This window comes from Convolutriloba macropyga, chromosome 3 (genome assembly GCF_964194025.1).
Source record: "Convolutriloba macropyga chromosome 3, txConMacr16.3, whole genome shotgun sequence".
Lineage (NCBI taxonomy): Eukaryota > Metazoa > Xenacoelomorpha > Acoela > Convolutidae > Convolutriloba > Convolutriloba macropyga.
This window is the reverse complement of record NC_134470.1, coordinates 64040335-64056644: the sequence shown is the minus strand read 5'-3', so window position 1 is coordinate 64056644 and position 16310 is coordinate 64040335. Positions and strand designations below refer to the sequence as shown.

Below are 16310 nucleotides of genomic sequence, written 5' to 3'. Positions count from 1 at the left end.
ACAACTTAAGAACAAAAAAAATTGGAAATAATTTGAGTCAAATTTAAATTTTTTCGCGACTCTTCCAAGAATTTCGAATGAAACAAGTTTTTTACAGCACTTTGACTGGTCTTGCAACTTCAACTCAGTTTCGAAGGTTTGGTCCCACTAAACCAACTGCTCTGATCCTCAGTTATTCTCTCTCTGTCTACTTTTTTTTAGATTACTTGATTACAGCTTTATCTCTTTGGGTTACGTTATCTTATCTCTACCTTCGGTTTGTTCTAAGAAAGGGTGATCGATATTCCGGGCGACAGCTTCCCCTCACTGTTAGCCTAGTTCGAAAATCAGAAGACGACAAAATTGACTGAAGAAAAAACCCAATTTAGCATATAGCTCTTTACACCACTAAGCTGAATTCGGAACAATTGAAGACATTGTTTCTTTTATCAGAGAGAGCTTTATGAAGTTATGAAACAGATATGAAGTTATTCCACATGGTTACTTTGCTAATTCAACTAAGTTATAAAACTCAAAGTCATCACCATTCAACAATTGGACTGTTGTTTCGACGTGATAGGGTGGCGTTGATAAGTGTCAAATTGTAGTTTGATAATTAACCTGCACAATCGAACTCTGCGTGGCCTGTGACGTTTTAAAAATTCGTTATTTCGCTCAGGGATTGATTGCGTCTTTTTGGCGTTTTCGATCACGATGAAAATTGTCCATCCTGCTGCACTTATAAATTTTCATGGTTTCGGATTGGCATAATTATGGGCAATTGAAATCTACCGTATGTAATGTATACGTGCACATCCCTCTGTTTAGTTAAAAGATGAAAAGGAGATAGAGGAAGCTCCTGGCCTTACAGTGTAGACTCTCTTTTGTCTTCAGTTAATCTCTAATATAAACCTCATTAGCAGGTGACTCGCGGTTGTGAAAGGAAAAAAACATACTGTTTTATTAAATAACTGTCTCTGCTCTACGGTGATTATTGATTTTTTAATCTAAATCAAAATGACCTTTAAATTCTTGTCTCTGAGAGTGATTATTTGTTCTATATCACATTTGCTTTAGTGCATAGAACTCTGTACTTGTATAATTTTGTAAATCTTCCGGTTTCTGTCGACAATAAATGTGCATAGAATTGTTTTCATTACTCAGATGAAAGGGTAGAGAAAATAGACGAAAGCTTGTTATTGCCTATTTACAATTGAACTGGAACGGTACTTCATAATCCGTGTAAGGATGAGCTCTTACTTAACCATAGCTTTAGGTTGACCATAGCCTGACCAATGTGGGCTGCAATGATGGTACCACGTGAAAGTTTCAGAAAAAAAGTGGCCATAGTCACCAAAAAAGAGCAATTCTGCTCATAAAAAGAACAGTCTGAAATGTGGGGAATAATAAGAAAAAGGGCAGCAGAGAACAGGCCACAGTAGCCTAATGCTGTTCCGCTGCGATTACGCAAGAACCAAAATTATTATTAATTAGCAACGGACATCTTAAATATGTTCGTTTTTAAAAAAGTGCTGCTCGAGTAAATAGGTAAGTTAGAATTGAGGATTCGACAACAAAATTGTTATATCACGTATGGAATTGAGAATTTGATTATGTTGAGGGAACGATGTCTTTTAATTCAAATTCTTATTCTTCTGCGGGTTGTACTAGCTTATACTAGTTGCAATTGATCTGGTAGAGTTTAACAACGAAAAAGTATTGCAAATTTAGCACTTTTGATTACATTTTGTCATAAATATAAGAGTAGTATAACTTTTAGTCAGCCGAGAGCATTTTTTCTAAAGAGACTATTTTTGAGTATAGTATAAATTTAAATCTGTGATGCAAAATATTCAAGGTAGTGAGTAAAATCTCGCAACCCGTTCGCCAAAAATAGTTATTAGAGAATGTCTCATATTTATTTCAGTTTTTAGTTTAACAAAGATAATTTAAAAAAATTATTGAAATGCAGATTTTATTTTCTCAGAATTACCTGTTTGCCTTTGTTATGAAGAATGTTAAATGCTTTCAGATTGATGTGATTGTGAAGACATCAGACAGGAAGAGGGTGTTTTATTGTTTGCGATGCTCTTTTTCTCCTTTTTCAAGTCATTAGTTGGGAAGACAGTTGTGGTGGAACTGAAGAATGACCTGAGTATCTGTGGAACTCTCCACTCAGTTGACCAGTTCCTCAACATCAAGTTGTCAGACATCACTGTCACAGATCCAGACAGGCAACAGCACACACAACTAACATATCTATTTATGACGTTTTATAAATAGTTATACGCTGAATTAAATTAGATATAACGCAGTTCTTACTATTCTGGGCCAAGGTTAACTTATAATACAACAATTTTCAAAAATTTTTTGTCTTGACTCATTTTCCAAATTTCTACTTGCTTGCCTATCAGCTTGCTTGACCCCCATTATAGAACCTCCCCCATCGTTTGTCGGATGAAATTGCGGACGGTCTTCGATTTATGCAGAGCCGCATTATCATCTTGAATTGGTCTTCAATATTCATTTTTCACAAAATTTTACGCGTTAGTTGTTTCATCATATAAGAAGCGGTTTGCGTCCATTGGATTGCCTGAACTAATTTGTTCCCAGCAAATCATGTGAACTAAAAAAATTGCTGCCACGTGATGTGTTAGTGATATTTTTAAGTTCTTGCAGAACATCGTTTACTATTCGGATTTGTTCGCCTATTTTGGGGTTCTTCCGCTCTATTTTTTGGCCCTGAACATCATTTTTAACTGAAGTGTTTCTGCATGCTGTGAACTTGGTCTTGTTTTTGAGTGGTTTTATTAGTTTGCTTCATGAAAAATAAACATTTCGTAGCCTAGAAAATCGACAGACAGTAAAAGAATGAAGTAGTTTAACCATCATTTTTTTCGGTTTTGGCTGTGCCATTGTGAACGAAAAAATATTTAAGACAAAAAACTTTCTCGTTTTTTGTAAAAGTTATCACAAATCATGCTGAAAGAACATAAATCAAGGTGTACGTAGTTTTTCATGCCATATTGTGTAGACTTTTCACAAGCCAAGGGGTTATTGAAATCTTAGTTTGCTATAGTTTGCAAAGATGGAAAAATACGAAAGCCGAAATGGAATATATAAAACAGGCCACGATCTGAAATTCGTTGTTGTGATACAAGCAATTAAATGTTTCCGTGATTAGTTACAAAAAATGATAATTGCTTAAAATTTTAATGTTAAGTCATCTTTACTTTTCCTGCATGTTGTTTATTAAAATGATAAAAATTAAGCTTCGAGAGATTCCTTGTGGAGAAATGTTTGGAGGGTGTTTGGAATATTATAGCGAAATCAAAACGAAGTATTAACTGCTCAGAACTGGTAAATGTAAAGGCAATACATCAGAAACATAATAGTTGTCCAGCATATTTCTTCCCTTGAATCAAAAACTCCAATAGTTTTTAACTTTCGATAACGCAAAGTTCTTTATAATTCAGTATGGAAAATTTGAGCCTAGTCAAATCTTAATCTAGACCTTCAAGCTCTCTGCTGTTCCAATGGTCGAGTGAGAGTAACCTGGGCTGAGCACCCAGAGCATTTCAGTACTGAACCATTGTAAATTCAGAAACTGTTTATAAACATTTCTACTCTTGTACATAATCTGTTCATAGCAAAATATACACTGAGCAGTATTTTTTAAAAAATAAAATTGTACTTATGTTCTCATCCTGATTTTGATCTGTCCTTAACTATCATCATGAAATTATCAGCAGAATCAAAATTATTGTATAAATCTTGTCATCCTAAAAACATTGTTTTAAACCTGTTTTTAGCGCAGATTGTCAGCCCAAAATACTGTTTTCATCATGTTCCAGTGCTGATTGTGCATCAATTGTCAGGCACACTATACTTTATCATACCACGTGCGTTTTCACATCATGCTTTATCACACCACAGGCATACCCACACCATACTATATCACACATACCCACACGATACTACAGCACACCTCTGCTGCAGTTTGCACCCGAAACGAAACCCTAACGCACCTTAAACCCAGCCGGAGCCCACTCTTTTTGCAGCTTATCAGTATGCAGAATGTATGTAACTGTTTTTAATAGCCGCGAAGCGATAGCGGCTAATATTGGGGACATCGTTGTTGTTTTTTCAATTCGTCCGCTCCATCGATGATTCTTACAACCTGACTTCTTGGAATTGACTTTTTCAATGACTTCAGTGACCTCTACTGCTTTGCAGTTAAAGTTTGTGTACCTGACGTGATTTCTGGGTCAATTTTAGGTCATTTGCGTGACTTACCTCACTAAAAAGTGACTTCTGAACTCACTCATGGAACTTTAAATTTTATGAACATTTAATAGTTAGTAGTGTGCATCTAAGTAGTGCCAAACTTATATGCCCCAATTCTTGATTATTAGTCTTTGAGTTTTTGATTTCGAATATCAATTTTGAAAAACCTCTTAAGGTTTTTTCCTTATAGACCGTTCTGTCATAAAATTGACAGTCCGAATATAACCAAAAAGTCTAGCGCTCTATTAAAGGACTAGTGGTCGATCTGTCTATCTTATTATTTCTTTAGTTGTTTCAATTCATGGAAGGCCACACGCGTCTATCGCGGTTATTTTCCGGCAACCTGCCGGCTATGTTAACCTGTATCGTGTCTTTACAAATTGCATGCTTTTCTAACATGCTCAGGTAGTTTCATAATTTTTGATTATTTATTGTACTGTTTTTACTAGGGAATTAATCTGAACAGTCTGAATATTTGTTCTGTTTGTTGTTTGGACATAATGACCAACTTTTATGATGTAATTAAGCTCTTTCAGTCCTGGTTTTAGAAGTTAATATTGAAATAGGCAGGTTTCGTACTGAAATAATCTGGGTGGTCAGCCCGGGAATATAATCAGATTTTTCTCAAACATTAGAGATGTTTGTGCGCTAATTTTGAACTGTGATATGAATTGCTGATTTCTGTACACTTCAAGTGAAAAATTTGATATGACTGCGCAATACTGGGAAATTAAAGTGTTTCACAGCTAGCCAACAAAATTACTCTCTCCCTCAGCAGACAATTAACGAAAGTCTTTTTATGGAAGAAAAATAATCAAAAAATTAACATTTAATGCTTCAATTTTTTGGGAATAATTTCTCTCATTGTGGCCTACTTCTATATAGTTGGTTTTCACCTGGAAAGAAGGTTACTGAAGTGTTCAATCATTGCAGCTCCTTTCGGCCGCTTTTTAACCCCTTAACCACTCGTACTTCAAAAGTGGAGGAAATGGTTGAGGACATTAAACATTTGTACAAATTGCTACACATTTCCGAGTAAAACGTGGCAATGAAAAGAGTAACAATTGGGATATGTTTGTTGTGTGTGATGTGATTTAATGCAGACACCCACACATGTTGAGTGTGAAGAACTGTTTCATCAGAGGATCTGTTGTGAGGTACGTGCAACTGCCTGCCGACGAAGTGGACACCCAGTTGTTGCAGGATGCGTGCAGGAAGGAAGCTGCGCAGGCAGCCAAATGAACAGAGTGAAGGCATTTGCCTTTCCTTTTGCAATCTGTCCGACTGCATTTTGCATTGTTTGATGATCGGATTTATGAAATGAGAAAGAAGTCTGTTTCGGGAAATGAAAAACATTCTTGATTAACTGTGTTGAAACTTCAATTTTGTCTGATTTTCGTATTTTTCCAAATTTATGTTTTATGTATCAGTTTTTCCTAATACAAGAGCTTGCTGAATAGTGTTTCTGAACTGAAATAACCACGAGGATATTGTTCATGTTTAACTGTGAGTCGTCTGAAAACAAATTCAATTATCTGCCCTTTGGAGTTAATCGTTTCATCATAACAGAGCTCATTATCAGGCGATTGGTACATCAACGTAAACAAACACTTACAGCAAACAACACTTTCTGCATGAAATGTTTATTTGTATCAAACCATTGGTTCTTGCTTGATGGTATTTATGAACCTTATGGACAGAATGTACTTAGTCCTCGTCTGTTGTTTGCTGGTGTTCGATCTGGTTTTACTTTCTGATATCGACGACCATATTACCACATGCCCAGACACTTTTAAATTTCCCGTGCTTAATGTACAGTTGGAAGACTTATTGGGTTCCTGGTACGAAATAGAGAGGACTGGCTTCGTCAGAGAGAACTTCATAAATTGCGCCATTTTTGACTTCCACAGGTTTATTACACCTAATGGTTAGTGGGCTACAGGAAACCAGGAGGCTGGGTAATGTGCGTTCGCACATAATGCTGTGACCCCTCTTGTCCACAAACCTTCCCGACAAAATAGTACTCAAGGTATGAAATTTGGCGCTTGACCTGCTTTTCATTTGACGTAAATTTGTGAGATTTAGTTTTTTTAAAAAACGTTGAACGATTTCTCAAAAAATATTGGATGTTAAAGACTAGCCTCCTGATTACAAATTTCATTATCCAAAAAATTGTTCAAACGTTGTGAGAAGTCACTCAATGCAGTATTTTGCAGCATATTGAAAACTTTCATCGTAGAGGTTTTTGGGCCCCATCTTTTCATTTTTGTGATAAACACTAAACATTTGCTCTTCAACAAATTTGTCTATCTAACCTTTAAAAATTGTTTGGTTGTCACGTCGCACCAACTATACTATTAAAACTTAGTCAGTCCATATTCTGAGCAATCAATTAGGCTGAGAAATGAAAAGTAGTATGAACAGATAGCATTCATAAAACTAAATAAAAAACTCGTGAACCGTTCTAAACTTTTCTTAAAGGGAAATGACAAAAAGATTTCAGTGACCAAAATTAATGATTCATAAAACGATTGTAATTGACCTTAACTTGAGCTACGATTTTGAAAGAAACAATAATATTGCTCCATTTTTTTGGATTTTTAAAATTTTTCAATTGGGCTCAAAAAAATATGTCACACTTTGTTCAATTTTCTTGTTGCTCAAATATTGTAGAAACAGCTAATGGTGGAAAAATTGGTTACGCGCTACAAACTTTGGACAGTTTTTGTTACATTTTGTTGTTTACAAGCAAAACATTAAAGATATCTTACTTTAGCTTTACAATTTGCAGACAGCTTTTGTAAGTTGTTTATCAGCGAATAATTAAAGATATCTTACTTTAGCTTTACAATTTGCAACTTCGGAATGTTCTCGATGATAAACATGAGAAATGCGCCTACAATAGCAAACACAACACTTAATTCCAATAAAAAATTTTAGTGTTGCAAAAACTTACTGTTCTGTGCTTTTTGAAGAAGTTGCAATGACGATAATCAGAAAAACGTTTAAAAAAATGCAATCAATCGAGACTCAATTTATAATTTTAATTGGAAACAATCATGCTTCCAGTCTGGAAAAACGGATTCACGTAATTTGAAATTTCAATTGTTTTTCGGTCTGTCAAACAGATTTTTTTAAGCGTTGTCGTTGCATTTTAATCTTCCAGAAACATTAAACGCTAAATACACTGACAGAATTAAAACAATTGTCAAACGTTTTTTGAATTTGTTTTGGGTATTTTTGGTTAATCTTAAAAACAACGGAAAATATTGTAATATAATCGAAATAAAATTTTTTAATTGAGTTCTGCACGAATAGAAAACTAAAATCACAAAAAACTCCCAATAATTGTTTTCAATACAAGTTGGAAGAAAGACAGCAAAATTGAATATTTTTTGAGCTTCTGCTGGTTCATTAAAAATCAAAATTTATTTGACAAGGCACACACGAGCTTGGTAGAAAATGACAGGAAATTCTATTGTCAAAATGAACATTTTCGAAAAACTGACATTTTCAGGCCAATTTATAAAGAAATATGGGTGATTTCGTAAAATAGCTTTTGCTCCACATTGAAACAATAATCGCAGCGAACAACGGTACAACAAATTTCAATTTAAAAAATTTATTTATCAAAAATTGGTGAATAAGTCTGTCTGGATTTACAAAACCGGGCTTTTATTATTTTAGTTTACACCAAAAAAATTTTGATCTAATTTTTGGATAATGAGAATGTTTTTGAGAAATTTTAGCTATGCGTATTTTAGCAGAAACATTAGATCACGTTAGCAATCTCCCTTTTTGTTTAAATTGAAAGCAACAGCAATATGGTACACATTTTTAGCATTTTCAACAACACTCTACGAAATTATGGATAAATGAAGAAAAAGCCAAAAATCAGCACATTTAAAAAAAATCATCGTGTTCTCATTTACTCAAATGAATCAAAGAAATTGAAGAGATCTTCAAGTGACTACAAAAATCCTCTTGTTTGTAAAAAGCCGCAAGGAGACCATCAAGATAGCCACGTTGAGGCTTCCCGTATTGAAAACCGTTATTTCCGGAATATTGACAAAATTTCTAAAACTTGCCCAAAAACGCCCCCTACTTTTTCATTGTTTTACCCGCCATTACACCATCACTCTTGCATTGATTTACCCCTACTCTTACATCGTTTCACACTCCTTGTCACCCTATTCTTGAATTGTTTTACTCCCCCCATTACCCCCTGATCTTGCATCGTTTTACCGCCCAATACCCCTTACTCTTGCCTCGTTTTAACCCCCATAACCCCTTACTCTTTTGTTCTTTTAACCCCCTAACCCCTACATCTGCGTCACTTTACACCCACCCCCCTCCCACCAAATTACTCCCTACTCTTACTACAATTTACCCCCCAAAATTGTCGCTCATTAATCCCACCACTCTTGCACTGAGTTACTCCCATTGCCTCCAAAATGATGCAAGGGTTTTAAGGGGAATTGTCGAAAAGTTCCCCCGATTACCCCCCTCTAACCTTACTTTTTTTGGGGGTGAAAGTTTGGCACGGGCCTTGGTATCTTTAATGTGGAAATTAATTATTGCTCTGCAACGCAATTTGAAGCAATTATTTCAGTCGGCTCCCTTTTTATTCATCAATTTTGCTTAACAACTTTTTTAGGACATTCTATCTCTCGCTTGGCTGATTTGAGTTTTGGGCGACATTTTAATGCTGGAGTTGTAGATCTTTGCGTGAACTAAGTTGCTTGTGGTTAGAATTTACACCGCCGACTTAATTGTCGACAGGTTTCTAGTAAATGTCTAATCACTAATCATAAGCGCACCGAAGTCCCCCCTCGTTAGCAGGCTAGAATTAAATGGAGCCGCCAATTGCCCTACAAAATATTTTGGGACTTTCGCGTTTTTGCCTTTCATTACGTAAAAAAATTATTTCTATCGAAAAATGATTAATAAATCTGTATGACTTTACACAAATCGGCTTATTTTATTCTAGTTCATACCAAATACTTTTGATAAAAGGTTTTTGCAAAAAGGAATTTTTTAGAGAAATTCTAGCAATTTGTTAGACGGAGCAGTCAAATAAGTTGACCACTTCTGCAATCTCCCTTTATCTTTAAATTGAAAGCAATGCCATTATGGTGCACAACTATAACATTTTCAGCAAAGTTTACAAAGTTATGGATATATGTAGAAAATGCCAAAAATCAGTACAATTAAAAAAAATAAATTTAACTTCTCATTTAATCAAATGAATCAAAGAAACTGCAACGAGATCTTTAATTGAAAAAAAACCTCCTGATTCGTGGCCGCAACGAGACCTTCAAAATAGCAATATCGTGACTTACCATCTTGAAAACATAATTTCAAGAAAGTTTACTATAAAAGTCACAAAATATCTAAAACTGACCAAAAATGATCTTACCTTGAATTGTTTTACCCCCTATTACGCCATCACTCTTGCAATGAGTTACCCTCTACTCTTGCATCGTTTTACCCTTTATCCCCCTACTCCTGCATCGCATTACAGCCCAACACCCCCTAATCTTGCATCGTTTTGACCCCAATTACCCTCTACTCTTGCTTTGTTTTACCCTCCTTCCCCATTAGCCCCTTACTCCCTACTCTTGCGTCATTTAACTACCCCTCTACAATTTTACCATTTTACGCCCCAAAATTACTCTCAGTACCCCTAAAATAATGTAAGAGTTTTAAGTGGATTTGGCTAAAATTTCCCCCATTACCCCCTAAAAGTCAATCTTTTTGGGGTGAAAATTTGTCACGGGTATTGGTGTTTTTATTTGGAAGTTTAATGTGGCAATTATTTAATGCTCTCCAACGCAATTTGAAGCAATTATTTCAGACGAGTCTCTTTTTTATGCGTTTTTTGGGAGCTATTCTATTTTGCACCCCCCTTAGTGTTTTTTACACCCCCCATTACAAGTTATATGTGTCACGTTATACGTGCCCTATATGTTATATGGCATGTTACTGTTTTGAAAAATAGCACTTGCGCCTGGTGGTCGTAAAAATACAAGCTCACTGAGGTGGGGGGCCGAAACAGAATAGATCCAATTTTTGCGTAACCACTTTTTAGGACATTCTTTCTCTCGCTTGGCTGATTTGAATTTTGGGCAACATTTTTACGCTGGAGTTGTTGATTTTTGCGTGAACTAAGTTGCTTGCGGTTAGAATTTACGCCGCCGACTTAATTGACGGCAGGCTACTATTAAATGTCTAATCACTAATCATAAGCGCACCGAAGTCCCCCCTCCTTAGCAGGCTAGAATTAAATGGAGCCGCCAATTGCCCTACAAAATATTTTGGGACTTTTGCGTTTTTGCCTTTCATTACGTAAAAAAATTATTTCTATCGAAAAATGATTAATAAATCTGTATGACTTTACACAAATCGGCTTACTTTTTTCTAGTTCATACCAAAAAGTTTTGATAAAAGGTTTTTGCAAAAAAGATTATTTGAGAGAAGTTCTAGCAATTTGTTAGAAGGAGCAGTCAAATAAGTTGATCGCTTCAGCAATCTCCCTTTATCTTTAAATTGAAAGCAATGCCATTATGGTGCACAACTTTAACATTTTCAACAAAGTTTACAAAGTTATGGATATATGTAGAAAATGCCAAAAATCAGTACAATTAAAAAAAATCAATTCAATTTCTCATTTAATCAAATGAATCAAAGAAATTGCAACGAGATCTTTAATTGAAAAAACAAAACCTCTTGTTTCGTGGCCGCAATGAGACCTTCAAAATAGCAATGTCGTGACTTACCATCTTGAAAACATAATTTCAAGATTATTTACATTAAAAGGCACAAAATATCTAAAACTGACCAAAATGGACCTTACCTTGCGGTGTTTTAACCCCTATTACGCCATCACTCTTGCAATGAGTTACCCTCTACTCTTGCATCGTTTTACCCTTTATCCCCCCACTCCTGCATCGCATTACAGCCCAACACCCCCTAACCTTGCATCGTTTTGACCCCAATTACCCTCTACTCTTGCATTGTTTTAACCCCCTCTCCCATTACCCCCTTACTCCCTACTCTTGCGTCATTTAACTACCCCTCTACAACTTTACCATTTTACGCCCCAAAATTACTCTCAGTACCCCTAAAATAATGTAAGAGTTTAAGGGGATTTGGCTAAAATTTCCCCCATTACCCCCTAAAAGTCAATCTTTTTGGGGTGAAAATTTGTCACGGGTATTGGTGTCTTTATTTGGAAGTTTAATGTGGCAATTATTTAATGCTCTCCAACGCAATTTGAAGCAATTATTTCCGTCGAGTCTCTTTTTTATGCGTTTTTTGGGAGCTACTCTAATTTGCACCCCCCTTAGTGTTTCTTACGCCCCCCCTTACAAGTTATATGTTGTCATATGGCACGTTACTATTTTGAAAAATAGCACGTGCGCCTGGTTGTCGTAAAAATACAAGCTCACTAAGCTGGGGGGCCGAAACAGAATAGATCAAATTTTTGCTTAACCAGTTTTTAGGACATTTTTTCTCTCGCTTGGCTGATTTGAATTTTGGGCAACATTTTATTGCTGGAGTTGTTGATTTTTGCGTGAACTAAGTTGCTTGCGGTTAGAATTTACGCCGCCGACTTAATTGACGGCAGGCTACTAGTAAAAGTCTAATCAATCACCAAAAGTGCATCGAAGTCCTTCCTCGTTAGCGGATGAGAATTAAATAGAGCCGCTACTTGCCTTTCGAGAGCAATCCGTAATCCGTCCGGCGTAATTCGGCTCATGAAGGAATTACAACCAGCTTGAAGTGATCGTGGAGTGATATAATTGGGAATCGGGGTTAAGTGATAGGGGTGAAAATGTGGAAATGTACATAAGTTTTGGATTTTTTGCGTTTTTGCCCTTCATTACGTAAAAAAATTATTTCTATCGAAAAATGATTAAAAATCTGTATGACTTTACACAAATCTGCTTATTTTATTCTAGGTCATACTAAAAAGTTTTTGATACAAGGTTTTTGAAAAAAAAGAATATTTTCGAGAAATTCTAGCAATGTTTTAGCAGGAAGAGTCGAATAAGTAGATCACTTCAGCAATCTCCCTCTATCTTTAAATTGAATGCAATGCCGTTATGGTGCACAACTCTAACATTTTCAACAAAGTTTACAAAGTAATGAATATATGTAGAAAAAGCCAAAAATCAGTACAAATAAAAAAAATTCAAATTTACTTCTCATTTAATCAAATGAATCAAAGAAAGTGCAACGAGATCTTTAATTAAAAACACAAAACCTCTTGATTCCTGGCCGCATCGAGACTGTCGAAATAGCAATGTCGTGACTAACCATCTTGAAAACATAATTTCAAGAATATTAACATTAAAAGGCACAAAATATCTAAAACTGACCAAAAATGATCCTACCTTGCATTGTTTTACCCCCTATTACGCCATCACTCTTGCAATGAGTTACCCTCTACTCTTGCATCGTTTTACCTCTTAAACCCTACTCCTGCATCGCTTTACAGCCCAATACCCCCTAATCTTGCATCGTTTTGACCCCAATTACCCTCTACTCTTGCATTGTTTTAACCCCCTCCCTCATTACCCCCTTACTCCCTACTCTTGCGTCATATAACTACCCCTACTATTTTACAATTTTACCGCCCAAAATTACTCCCAGTACCCCCAAAATAATGTAAGAGTTTCAAGGGGATTTGGCTAAAATTTCCCCCATTACCCCCCTAAATTTAAAATTCGTCTTGGGTAGTGGTGTCTTTATTTGGAAGTTTAATATGGCAATTATTTATTGCTCTCCAACGCATTTTGAAGCAATTATTTCTGTCGAGTCTCTTTTTTATGCGTTTTTTGGGAGCTTTTCTGTTTTGCACCCGCCCCCCTCAGTGTTTCTTACGCCCCCCAGTTACAAGTTATATGTTGTCATATGACAAGTTACTCTTTTAAAAAATAGCACGTGCGACTGGTAGTCGTAAAATTATAAGCTCACTAAGGATGGGGGCCAAAACAGAATAGATCCAATTTTTGCTTAACCACTTTTTAGGACATTCTTTCTCTCGCTTGGCTGATTTGAATGTTGGGCGACATTTTAACGCTGGAGTTGTTGATTTTTGCGTGAACTAAGTTGCTTGCGAATTTACGCCGCCGACTTAATTGACGACAGGTTACTAGTAAATGTCTAATCACTAATCATAAGCGCACCGAAGTCCCCCCCCCCCCGCCCGCCCTTCGTTAGCAGGCTAGAATTAAATAGAGCCGCCAATTGCCCTTCAAGGGCAATTCGTTCGGCTTTATTCGGCTCTTGAAGGAATTAAAACCAGGGTGATATGATAGAGGGGTGATTTAATCGGGAATCGGCGTTCAATGATAGGGGTGAAAAAGTGGAAATGTGGAAAAAAATTTTTAGATCTTTTCCGTTTGTGCCCCCCCCCCCATCACGTTATGCTCCCCCCAGTTACTGAGCACGTGCCATTACATAGTAAATCATCATGTAAAAATATTGCACATGCGTCTGGGGGGTGCAAATAATATGCACCCGCTAAGCTGAAGGGGGTGGGGGGCACAAACGGAAAAGATCCAGAATTTCTACATCATTTTTCAGGCACCAGGACGCAATTTTCACTCTCCGGATACCACGCATTCAAAGGCGAACATGTCGAGTTTGGAGATTTGGAACCTTTGGACAACGACAACTGGGATCATTTCAGCGTCATTTTCAAGGCCCCAAAATGGGGAAAAACAAACTACACTTTCCAAGTCCATGTTCTGGATTTTGTCAAAGATTCCCACGTTCTACTGTACTCGTGTATGAAGAAACGTGGTTTGATTTTGGACTACGTAGACGAGTTTGCATGGTTTCTGGCAAAGACTCCGTTTATTGATCGTTCGATTTTAGATTCAGTTGAAGCCATACTGTTTAAGTGGACTAATGTGGGCGCAGCAAGATTTTGGCGCACTTGGACACGCACGTGCAAAACGGTTGTCATGTTTGATGAAATTGAACGGAGAGGCTCAAGTCAATTGCAGTTTTCTAAATACGCTAAAGGAAGAAAACCCTTATGAGTCAAATGTGTTTAAAGTTGTGATTTAATTTTAAAAAATTTCCAAAAAAGATTAGTTTGAAGTGTTAAAGAGTTGCGCAAAAATAATTGAGTAACTAACCGCTTCTGATCTATTCTGTTTGGGGCGCCCTGTGCTTTTTAGGCTCATCACTAGTGTCACTTTCTTGTTTTAGTATAAAAAACGTATCTATGTAAAAAATAGGACATGTGACTGGTGGCGTAAAAGTTATCTGTCAATTAAGCGGGGGGGGGGACATAATAGATCCCTGTTTTCAAAAGAGCGTAGATTTTGATCAGTGTTTCAGGAAGACAGTTCTGCGATGCGAAATGGACTTAATGAGGTCTCCCTGGTCAAGATCAAAACTAAGAACATGAGTGAATTATGTTCACTGTGATTAAGTTTCACCAAAAAGGTTTTAAATGAAAGGTTATTTAAAAAACATTAAAACATTTCCTTTAACGCTTTTTTGGTAAAACTTAATCACAGTGAACATAATTCACTCATGATCTTAGCTTTCTTCTTGACCAGGGAGACCTCGTTAAGTCCATTTCGCTTATGGTACTTTAATGACTTTGTCGTCCTTTAAATGGATTAAGCTAAGAAAATGACAAAAAGATGAGAAATTTACATCCAAGTTTGTTTAAGTTAATCCAGGTGAGAGTAAAGTTGTTGACTGTGGATTTCGACTTTTTGTCAAAAATGTGAAGAAAAGTTGGCCGCAACAAGAGGAATTAGAAGGAAATACAAGTGGTAATATGATCTGGTGTTTTCCGAAAAGGATGCATGGAGAAATGGTCTGACTGCTTAAATGTTTTGAGATGGCTAACTTAAATAGATTTGGAATAAGTTTTCTAGCAGAGTTCATTGATCTGATTTTTTTAAAAATGGGCGGCAAGCGGGTTAGAATGTTGTACGAAAGGAGGTGCAATACGATATAATTTAAGGATTTGATCCAATTGCAGTCCTTTCTGACAACATTTTACCCATTTTGGCGGCTAATTACAAACCAAAAAGCTGTAAATGATTAAAAACAAATTAAGGTTCCCTGCTTATTTATTTTGAGTTATAAAAAACTGACCAAAAAAACAAAAACGAAGAGTGGTACAGCTTGCAAATTTATGCATGTTCTGTTTCGTTTGCTCTCATTTCAGTGCATATCTTTTATTTGTTATTCTCCCTTTAAGTTTTGATGCGCTGTATCGTTCTGAAAACTTGACAGTTTTCGGCTCATTTTTGCATTCTAATGTTACTATAGCAAATTTAGCAAGCTGCTCATGTCATGGTTACAGCACAGGTAATTCAACCAGCTGTGTTTCTCGCAGAAGTGTTTGACTCCATGTTTGAGATGGTACTTAAACTCGGAACTGTTTCGCTGATTTCTGAAAATGTGTGGCTTTCGCTAAGTATAGCGCTGTTCTGCTCCCGTCAAACGGCAATTTGATCAAAATTCCCTATAAAATTAAATTTCTGCTGCCCCTTGACACAGTTCTGCTGGACTCATGAAAAAAAATTTAAACGTGAAATTGGTAATCGACTGTGTATTTTCAGTCGATCAGATGGGTTGGGGCGCTAGCCTCCAACAGCAAAATCTAACCATGTCTGGAAAATCTAACCAATGCAACATCAATTGAGGTCGTAAATGATTCAAAAACGTCACGCTTTTCTCCATTCTTTTTACAATCTTTGCAAAGAGTGTAATTTAGGGTGGACTGATAAAAAATTGCACTTTTTTCCACCATTACGCTTAGTATCAGATTTTTTACACTCTTCCACCCCTGATGTTTCTTTATAAAAGTGCGCACCAGAAAGAAGACTCACGCCAACTATAGGTTACGAAGAACCACAAAGAGTTGATTTTTTCTAAACAAGGATGCTAGTTAATGTGCCTTCGCACATGATGTTCCTACCCGAGCTCATCTACACTTTTGACTTGATTGTCAACCAAATGAAGTCATAATAAAAATAGATATTTGAGTTTAAAAAACTTTT

At 36.3% G+C, this 16310-nt stretch overlaps 1 protein-coding gene across 1 annotated transcript; it reads left to right on the top strand.

Annotated features, from left to right (window-relative positions):
• Positions 1 to 1986: 1986 nt before the first annotated feature.
• LOC142336350 (U6 snRNA-associated Sm-like protein LSm2) lies at positions 1987 to 5695 on the top strand. Its single transcript, XM_075385113.1, has 2 exons — positions 1987 to 2213; positions 5370 to 5695. Exons 1-2 carry the CDS (start codon positions 2065 to 2067, stop codon positions 5506 to 5508), a joined length of 288 nt encoding a protein of 95 aa, XP_075241228.1. The 5' UTR covers positions 1987 to 2064; the 3' UTR covers positions 5509 to 5695.
• Positions 5696 to 16310: the final 10615 nt, after the last annotated feature.